Source organism: Sebastes umbrosus, chromosome 21 (genome assembly GCF_015220745.1).
Source record: "Sebastes umbrosus isolate fSebUmb1 chromosome 21, fSebUmb1.pri, whole genome shotgun sequence".
NCBI lineage: Eukaryota > Metazoa > Chordata > Actinopteri > Perciformes > Sebastidae > Sebastes > Sebastes umbrosus.
The window spans coordinates 4,399,579-4,409,326 of NC_051289.1; the positions used below are offsets into that span (position 1 = coordinate 4,399,579).

Below are 9,748 nucleotides of genomic sequence, written 5' to 3' on the forward strand. Positions count from 1 at the left end.
TCAACAATGTGGATGAGGTCTTTGAATTCGCTGCCCTTATTTATTGGAGCCAGACTATACGGATATTCAGATTTCACAACGAGACTTCTCCTTGAGCGGGACTTGGACACAATAACAAAGAGACTGGATCAAGTGAAAGGCAAAATGAAACATTTTTTATTTCTCTGTAGGGTCCTTTCCATAATGTTGTCAGACACTTATAATAACAATCTGAGCCTGTCTGTGGCAAAAACAAGCACTTTTAGTGAACGTAACATTAACGCTGCTCACTTGCCCTCACAGCTCGTTTCGCAGCTGACGGTTACAGCGCTCTCCCTCAATACCAATTTCAAAAAGTGTTGTCCCCATTAGTCACTTTGACACAAAAACATGGGAAAAAAGGGTCCAGGTAGAAAAATACAGAAGATACCGTTTGATCATTTATCAACAAAACTAATGTGTGAAGTAGGCAGAAATCAAGTCATTTTGTTGTCATTTTTTACTTGATGTCATGGAGCCTAGAGAAAGGCTTTCTACCTCTAGTGAAATGAAGGAAGCAGGTTGTCTTATACCAGTGATGTTTATGAATGCTGAGTGTTTCCTTGTGGTGTCTGTAGGGTGCTACAGGACCATCAGGGTTTCCAGGATTGGAGGGACTAAGAGGGGAAGAGGTCAGTAAATGGATGGACTAATAGATACGTGAACAGGTTTTTATTTAACTGTCAGCTTTTACAAATAGTTCAGACCAATTTTACTGGCTCCTATAGATATCTTCTGATTCTAAAATATGGTTTTAAAAGCTGATGGTTTAATAAAATCTCTTGATGGACGCAATTCCTAAAACAATCTTGTCATTTTCAACATATGTATTTCCACTTTTAATGTAACATTCTCAACTATACAAAGACAAACTAAAGAACAACATATATTAGGATTAAGGATGTAGCAGTGAAACATACTGCTGCTAATAACTGAATGTTTAAATTTGAGAATTTGTGTCATTTCTGGTGTCATCTACAGGGACCAAAGGGGAACAAAGGAGATTCAGGACAAAAGGTAAAATCATGTGTGACAAGGCCAAACTCACACATGGACACGCACGTTTTTTAACTTTAGAGCATTTTGTGTTAAAGGCTAAAATGTCAAACGTGTTTTCCAGGGAGAGGCGGGACAGGACGGCCTCAGTCGACCCGGCCCTCCAGGACCACCTGGACCACCAGGACCCCTTATCAACCTCCAGGATGTAAGTAGCACCTGAGCACAGCCATTCAAGACCAGGTTTACTTACAGTAGGCTAGAAGGGAGAGTCCAGCGTTGGTGCCACTCTCTACCAACCTGTTGAGGTATAAGAGCTTGAATGGCCTATCTGTATAACCAGACTGATTGACAACATCCTCCTTCTGCCTCTTATCCAGCTTCTACTCAACGATACAGATGGTGCCTTCAACTTCTCAGGGATTTTTGAAGCTCAGGTACCCGCTGTGAGTATCAGACAAAAAAACTTCAATCAGAAACCAAATGATCTCGACGTCATGACAACAAAGATTGTGTGGTTAGAGAGCTATTGTTGGTCTATGTTTGCAGAGCGTCACAGTCCTTAGTTCCAGCTAATGCTTTCAGCTGTCAGGTTTCTCCTTCCAAACAGAAGTAGATGACACAAATGAGCGCACAAACATGGATATGACAACATGTAGAGGAATGTGACTCTATTACTGTCATGACAGAATCCAGCAGTTAGATATATGGAGTTATATTAATTGTTATTCCCTAAATGTTTGCAGGGTCCAAAGGGTGACAGTGGGTTGCCAGGAGTTCGAGGACCTCCAGGACTGAAAGTAAGTGGGACATGCATGCCTTGTTTCTGCTCATGTACAACATCTAAGCAGACTAAATACGCAAAACACACATGATCGTCATTTTTCTGTATACACACAGTTTAATATAAGTTAGGATAAATGCACGTTGTCTTTTTCTGTCTATATATTGTTTGTTTATGTGTGTGTATATGCATGCAGGGTGAACGGGGCGAGCCAGGATCTTTCATCGCAGCAGATGGATCCATGTTTTCAGGCCTGGCTGGACCCAAAGGAGTCAAGGTTATAACAGATTTTTTACTTTCAAGATCCTTCATCATTGAGATTAAGATGTCTTTTCCATATTTAATATATGCATGTTCTGTTTTGAGTATCAGTATGAACAGGTTAGTCGTAAGCATGATTTTGAATTCAATGGAACTGTACAAATCAGAGTAAACATATCTTTGTTTGCAGGGAGATAACGGTGTATCCGGACCTGCTGGAATTCCAGTGAGTATTAGTAGCGAGCAACAAAAGCACGTAATTTTACTTTTCAGGTTTTATAACCCCATTAACTCCCAATTGTTTCCACATCTATGGATGCTTTGAATGCATATAAGAAATACTGTCACTCAATTTTTTTTGTTCATAACAGGGGCCTGTTGGACCACCAGGACCCAAAGGAGAATTTGGTTTTCCTGGAAGACCTGTAAGCACCGGAACTCACCACACATGTCCAATTTGATTAAAAGGGCACACAGACACTTCATTATGTTAATTTTTGCCTCTTTGATCAGGGAATCATCTTAACAATATATATATTGTCTATGTTCCTTTCAGATGGGAATGTTTTGACTTCTGCCTTAAAATACACAGCTTCTCAACCCATAGTTTAAGTTCAATACACCTGCTGTTTGGTTTTACGTTAAATTAAATCACACATTTGACTCAGTCACCAAAAACCCAATTCCCCAAATCTCCCTGTGGGAATCATTAAAGTTAAATCCAATTTAACTTCCCAAGACTTAAATGGTTTTGGTTGAAGCTAGAATTGGTAAACTTCTTTTATATTTGTTGAAATTCTCATTACATCCCGCCAGCAATCAATAAATCCAATGCTCTGACGAAAAAAAGACTAAAATTCAGTTTCTGTGGCTGTCGCAAGACTGTAATAAACCCGTCCAATCATTTCATTCGGCCTGAATGTTCATTGTTTTTGTTCGTAATGATAATTTGGTGAAGTGTCTTTGAAAGGAAGCCTGAAGGGACTGTCAGTGTTGCCAACTATTTTTGGAGCTCATGCTGCTAGCTACTTTCATTGGAAAAGAGTTGGCAACACTCGGCTGGGTTTTTCGGTTGGATATTTTTTTAAATCTAGCGTACTCTTGCTAGTTTCTTAAGATTAAGAAACCTAGTTTTATTGTGTGTATGTGTGTGTGTGTAGGGTCGTCCAGGCCAGATGGGACCAAAAGGAGACAGAGGGGACTCTAATGGCCTGCCGGTGAGTCACACACCTGAGCCAAATCAAGAGCATGTGAAAAGATTGTAGACGTTTATATATGTAAAAGAATACAAACAATACTGGTTCAGAATCTGCAAATGAAACCTGCAGTGATTGAGTAGTAGAATATGAGGGATTTTGTCTTCTTTTTGGCTCTTTTTAGGGAACTCCTGGCCTTCCTGGGCCGCCGGGTCGCCCAGGAATATTCAACTGCCCCAAAGGAGTAAGCACTCACACACATTCATCAACACACAGTTCTGACTCAATTCTTCCCTCTTGTGTTTTATTATGCCTCCCCGCCGGCGACAGCATTACGGCAACATAATGTTTTTGGGTTGTCCGTCCATCCGGATGCGATATCTCAGGAACGCCTTGAGGGAATTTGACACAAACGTCCACCTGGACTCAAGATAAACTGATTAGATTTTGGTGGTCAAAGGTCACTGTGACCGTAACTCAAGAATTCATTGGCTAATTATGGCAATTTCACACAAATGTATAACAGGATAAAATGATGAAGTGATGACATTTTGGACAGACATGGATGTAAACTGCAACTTGACTGGTTGGCGGAGGCGTACAACCGCGAGGTGGTAATTCTAGTTTTTATACTCACTGTCCTCTTCCTTCCCCTGCTCTCTGAAGACCGTGTTCCCCATCCCTCCCAGACCCCACTGCAAAATGCCTGTAAGTTTCCGTCTGTGCAACCATATTGCTGATAAATTATGTCTTTTTAATTCCTTTTTATTACAGTGCCTGTGCCAGAGAATTTCCCTCTTGTTGTTTTTTATGAAGTTATTTGTTTCTAATGGCAAATTAAATCTCATAATCTGTCATCCTCCTGCTTTGTCTATACTCTAAATCATATATTCATTTTACTCACAATGGCCTGAAGGTTTTCAAAAAAGGAGTTTATGAGAGATGCATGTTTCATTTCCTTTAGCACATGCTGTATTATAGTCAATGTCCAGATTGAACTACTAGTTCTACAGCTGCATCCTAAGTATCCGTCTATCTTCATTAAACCTCAGTTGCCTGTGCAATCTCATAATTTAATACATATCTCTAATAAACAGTCTGCTGCTGAGCCCATTCAGACAAATCTCATCACAAACTCCTCTTTCACACATCCCCCCTCTTTTCCTACTGTGTCCACTTAAAGTGCATGTTGCTCTGTGTAACACTGGTACCTCCTAACCTCTAATCACTCAGAACTGTTCGAGGTTGGCTCTCAAATATTCCTGCATGCTGCATGTGCAGTCTGGAAAGGTGAAGGCTCATTGCCAACACAGAAATGAGGTAGAACTGAAATTACATCCACAGACAATCTGCATGTGTCATTTGCATGTTGATTATGATATTAACAGTACAGATTGGATGATTTGATATTTAATAATTTAATGTAATATGATGTTTTTTTCCTGTCTTGGATAATTACCCTGATATTTATGTATGATTTCCAACTTCAGTCATCAGTGACTGCTGTTAATATGATTGTGCTCCATTATTTCAGCTTAATCCCAATGGAACCATTGCAGTTGGTAGGTTGGGTCATCTCTTTTGTTTGCCATATGTTTTATTATATTATATTATTTTATTTGAATACAGACTTTACAGCACACTCAGGATAGTAGCAGTACAACAACAACATCTTTAACTTTAAAACCAATTTCTACATCAACAAGTCAAATGTAAGAACAAGCAATTAACTGAAGTTTGGCTCTTTGTCTCAAAGGTAACTGTCAGACGGGACTAAAAGGGGAAAAGGGGGATAGAGGTCTTCCTGGGATGCCGGCACCACAAAGTGAGTCAACACTTACTACTACTACTAATAGCTCTCCAATGTATAGACATTGAAAAATGAAGAATGTAAATGCCTTTAAATACAATCAATAAAAAATCAAAGAGAAAAAAGATAATCCACAATGAAAAGGAAAAGTAGGGTACAAAAACAAATGTATGAAGTGTGTTTTAATGAGTGAATTTAAAGGCCCGAATTTATCATTTTATCTTCCATCACTTTCTTTGTACTTCCCCAACATTTCCTGGTGCTTTAAAAAAAAATGTAATCACAATCCTGTGGGGAAAAAAACAGTTTTTAGAATATGTCTGGACTTTTTTAATGTTATCATTAGTTATAACTCCCTCCTCTGTTTTCTCTCTTCTAGACTCGTTTCTTCCCAGGACAGTCAGGGTAAGTTTCATATGGAAGTACTTTTTAAAACTTAGTTTGGGGACATGCTTGCTTTATGTGCCGTCGGACTCTCCCTTCAGGTCTTTTGTGTGTGTGTCTAATCACAGGGGGAAAGAGGTGACCAGGGCATGCAAGGACAGAAGGGAGACAAGGGGGATGCAGGGTTGCCCGGGCAACCAGGTATCCCTGGGAGACCGGGACTTGTGGTGAGTCAAGATTCCACGGATACACACCCTGTTATCTTTGTGACAAAAATGTACTAAAGCAATCAAGAGCTTCCTTCTGACTAGTGTTCCTTTTGTTGGCCATGTTTTTTTAAGTCATGGTTTAGTTGACTAAAAGTCTTGGTATTTTAGTCTCATCTTAGTCAAGGAAAACCACAACTATTTTAGTATAGTTTTAGTCAATGAAAACTGTTTTAGTCATCAGATTATATTGAACATTTCAGTCAAAATATGTCTAGCCAAAATATCACCTGGTTTCTTTCTCCCAAGCCTTATTGTTGTCATTGTTAACTACTAAGTAAGTAAGATACTCCTGACTCATCGTGCTCATTGTGTGCTGCCGGCCGGTGTAGTCCTGATATGGCGCACGCAGCAGGAAAATCCTCTATTTTTTTGTCAACGAAAACAAAGAGAGATTTTGTTTTTTATTTTTTAAACTACATTTTAGTCTTGTCTTTTTTCACCAAAGATATTGCATGTCGATATCGCCACAGTTAGTGTTCAATAACGTCAGTGCCGTCTCGTCATCGTCTTCATGGAGAGAAAAAGGATGTTGACGAACATAGTTTTTGTTAACTAAATTAACACTTCTCCTGACACATTTCAGGGTCCCAAAGGAGAGGCAGTGCGTGGTCCAACAGGCTACCCTGGGGTGCCAGGTTCACCGGGGTTCCCAGGCTATGGCAGACCAGGACAGGTTGGCTCTCCTGGGCCTCCGGGGCCTCCAGGACCCTCTGGGTCAGCCTCAAGATATGGCTCAGGTACAAGTCATAAGTCATACAGCTGTCATACAATTACAGCAAAATATTATCCTGTATAGAAATAGTCTTATAAGTTTAAATATCGTTCTTGTAGCTGATGAGATCAAACAACCGGTTATGATGAGCTTGTGTGACATTTTTGTTATGGCAGCTGTGACCATTGCCGGCCCCCCTGGACCAGCTGGACCAGCTGGACCTCCTGGACCTTCGGGTAGCGCAGCATCTGTAAGAGAACGTGTTTCCTCTGGCCATGTTGTTGAACTTAATATAAATGATACACCAGCATGCTAAAAACAGGATTACACATCATGTAGCTGTAAAATCAATATCAAGAGAGAGATTCAGTTTCTCTTCTTTTTATTTGTTTCTCAGATGAAAACATTTGCGAGCCGTGAGAGTATGATGCAGCAGACCGCCAGGGACGCAGAGGGAACTCTGGCGTTTGTCACAACAACAGGAAGTCTCTTCCTCAAGGTCTCCCAGGGATGGAAAGAGATACAGGTACTGAGTTGAACTAGTATTATATATGTAGGTTTGGTGAATCTGACACCTGACAAATGAAGCTGCAGCATACACTAGAGTAGCTAGAAACACAGCTTGCCCTCTTTTAAAGTGATATGTATGTAGGTCAGGGCTTGACTGATGTAACAAATAAAATGGTGTAACAGCAGTTTAATTGCTTTACTTGGACGTTTTCATGGTCAGCGAAGCGCTGAGTGAGTTTCCTGATTTCCATTCACTGGAAAATACGTCCTTTCAGTAATTGAGTGCTGCAGATCCTTTTAGTCCGATTGTTTTGTCTTATTGACTGGCTGTGAATCAGCACTCCAACATCACCACTGGAAACATTTTTGAAGGCCAAGCGGTGTCTCTATTTGAGAAGATGATTAATAATGAGCCAACCAGTGTACAGCGGTATTTGACGAAATTGGAAAAAAATTGCGTTTTATGAAACACAGTCGTACAAATGAAATGCTTCCACAGTCCACTGAATCACATGGTCATTATTCATTTAACTTTAATACAATGTGTGCGTATGTAATGTAACAAACAAACTAGTTGTTGGGACATTTCAGGTTGTTTGTTGTACATAAAACACATTTCATTTAAGGACAACATGAGCTCAAATAACACAATATATTGCATCTGATTTTTCTTGATTTTTCTCTGTTTTGTCTCCTCAGCTTGGCAGTCTGATCTATCTCTCCAATAACATTATTCCACAAGACGAGGTACTTACTGCTTATTTTTATGGCATTTTGCTCATGCTATTGTGGAACGTTGTACTTTACATGCAGTATTTATCCATTTAACATCTCTTTTAACTATGTTTTTAGCCCCAAGCTGGATATCAGATAAGTGGAGACACGATGCAAAGAATACGTTCAGTCAACGAAAGGGTGAGTGTCAATATGACTGTATTATTTTAAATAGCATAACTGGCTTCATTTGACTCTTTACGCTTGAATATTGATTAATAAATATTCTGCAACAATGAATTTGGAGAGGGACGCTATGAAACATGTGTAACACATACTTTTCTAAAAGTATTTATTGCCTTTCTATCTGCTTCATAAGAGATCACTTCTGATATTTGCATCTTATTTTTTATATATGTGGTTATTTCCTTTACTAAATTTCACCTGCTTTATATGAACATATTTCTCTTCTCTTACTTTCTCATATGAACTTATATCTTTTATTCTGCACTTGCACCTCCATCTGTTTATGTATGGGCTCAATGCTGCTTGATACATATATGTGCTCATTTTTCTATGTCTTACATGAGTTTCTGTTTTTTATTTTATATTCTGTAAATATTTTTATCTGGAAAGCTTAAAAAGCACTAAGTAAATAAAAAAAACGTTCACAGCATAGTTCTCTTTATTTGACTCACAAATATTTCTTTGAAGACTGTGCAGCATGTTGATTTTTAGTGCAGACTAACCCTTACAGTGACTCAAGACTCTGAGGTGTTGTTTAACTGTAATTAATGATATACAGGACTCTTCTCGTATCCTAACACCGATCTGTTGCTTCCTCTCCCTCCAGCTCAACCTGGTGGCTTTGAACCAGCCTCACTCAGGCGACATGATGGGGCTCGACGTAGCCGACCGGATGTGTTACGAGCAAGCCAAGGCGATGGGTTTGGCGCCGAACTACCGCGCCTTCATTTCCGCCCACAGGCAAGACCTGGTCCACGTGGTCTATCCTGGTTTCCGGGAAACTCTGCCAGTTACCAACCTCAGGGTGAGTCTGCTCCCCTGCTGCTTTTTACTGTCAACAACTACTTGCACTAAACTCTTCTCATGCAGGAACCCTCCACAGACAAAAAACTTCTGGCTGCATCTAACCCACTATGTGTCTTCTTTCAGGGAGATGTGATGTTTAGGAACTGGCGGTCAATTTTCAATGGCGACGGGGGACCAATGGATGCCAGGATACCTATCTACTCCTTTGACGGCCGGGATGTTTTAGCTGACCCTTTCTGGTTAGTAAACTTGATCCATATCCTACTTGTTTGTGTCTGTCTGTTGTTATGTTCTGTCATATTGATATTTTCTGTCATCTTCTCGTCAGGCCTCGGAAGAACATCTGGCACGGCTCCACCAGCAGAGGTCACCGACTGGTGGACAAACACTGTGAGACGTGGCGAGCGGACCACATGTCTGTCATGGGCCAGTCCTCGAACCTGACCTCAGGTCTGCTCCTGGGCCAGCAGACGCGGAGCTGTTCCAATCAGTACATCGTTCTTTGCATCGAGACCCACAAAAACCATTAAATCCCCCCTCCCCACTCCCATACCACTCCACCATGCCAGCCACCGTAAAACACTCGGGGAAAAGATTAGTGTGTCTTTCCTAGAAAAGGACGTAGTTTTCAGCACATCCTCGGTGCTACGTGTTGCATTTTCTGTTTTTTAAGACAGAGGACCACATTTAACACCCTTTCTGAGGAGCGAGAAGATTGTTAAGTGGCAGTAACAAACTCTTGACGACAGCCAAGATATAATCCTGGAAGGTAAACTGACATGAAGTTGATGCTACGCTGTGGAACTGGAATCATTTTGTGGATTGCTTGCAATCCAAATTTGCGCCTTAAAGGAACGTCCCTTTGTGTTGTGAAGCAATCCAGAAGATTTCTCCTTATATTCAACTTGGTGGCACATAATGTAAAATGCATCACGAAGGCTGATGGTCTCCTTAGCAGCAGTTGTGCTTATTCATGACAATAATGGTAACATCTGAAAGATAATGTGGTGATGATTTATTAAAGAGGACCTATTGTGCTCA

At 40.4% G+C, this 9,748-nt stretch overlaps 1 protein-coding gene across 1 annotated transcript in view; it reads left to right on the forward strand.

Moving 5' to 3' along the window:
- Nucleotides 1–9,748, forward strand: part of LOC119480680 (collagen alpha-1(XVIII) chain-like) — a 69,963-nt gene extending 60,215 nt beyond the window's left edge. Inside the window, exons 22-44 of the mRNA XM_037757186.1 lie at nucleotides 597–650; nucleotides 1,000–1,035; nucleotides 1,139–1,222; nucleotides 1,395–1,460; nucleotides 1,761–1,814; nucleotides 1,995–2,075; nucleotides 2,250–2,285; nucleotides 2,431–2,484; nucleotides 3,220–3,276; nucleotides 3,440–3,499; nucleotides 3,922–3,963; nucleotides 4,790–4,817; nucleotides 5,012–5,080; nucleotides 5,445–5,470; nucleotides 5,578–5,676; nucleotides 6,302–6,455; nucleotides 6,607–6,680; nucleotides 6,828–6,956; nucleotides 7,640–7,687; nucleotides 7,793–7,855; nucleotides 8,508–8,705; nucleotides 8,831–8,946; nucleotides 9,036–9,748. Of these exons, the coding sequence (XP_037613114.1) occupies nucleotides 597–650; nucleotides 1,000–1,035; nucleotides 1,139–1,222; nucleotides 1,395–1,460; nucleotides 1,761–1,814; nucleotides 1,995–2,075; nucleotides 2,250–2,285; nucleotides 2,431–2,484; nucleotides 3,220–3,276; nucleotides 3,440–3,499; nucleotides 3,922–3,963; nucleotides 4,790–4,817; nucleotides 5,012–5,080; nucleotides 5,445–5,470; nucleotides 5,578–5,676; nucleotides 6,302–6,455; nucleotides 6,607–6,680; nucleotides 6,828–6,956; nucleotides 7,640–7,687; nucleotides 7,793–7,855; nucleotides 8,508–8,705; nucleotides 8,831–8,946; nucleotides 9,036–9,237 (1,830 nt within the window). The 3' untranslated portion in view covers nucleotides 9,238–9,748. The remainder of the gene's footprint in view (nucleotides 1–596; nucleotides 651–999; nucleotides 1,036–1,138; nucleotides 1,223–1,394; nucleotides 1,461–1,760; nucleotides 1,815–1,994; nucleotides 2,076–2,249; nucleotides 2,286–2,430; nucleotides 2,485–3,219; nucleotides 3,277–3,439; nucleotides 3,500–3,921; nucleotides 3,964–4,789; nucleotides 4,818–5,011; nucleotides 5,081–5,444; nucleotides 5,471–5,577; nucleotides 5,677–6,301; nucleotides 6,456–6,606; nucleotides 6,681–6,827; nucleotides 6,957–7,639; nucleotides 7,688–7,792; nucleotides 7,856–8,507; nucleotides 8,706–8,830; nucleotides 8,947–9,035) is intronic.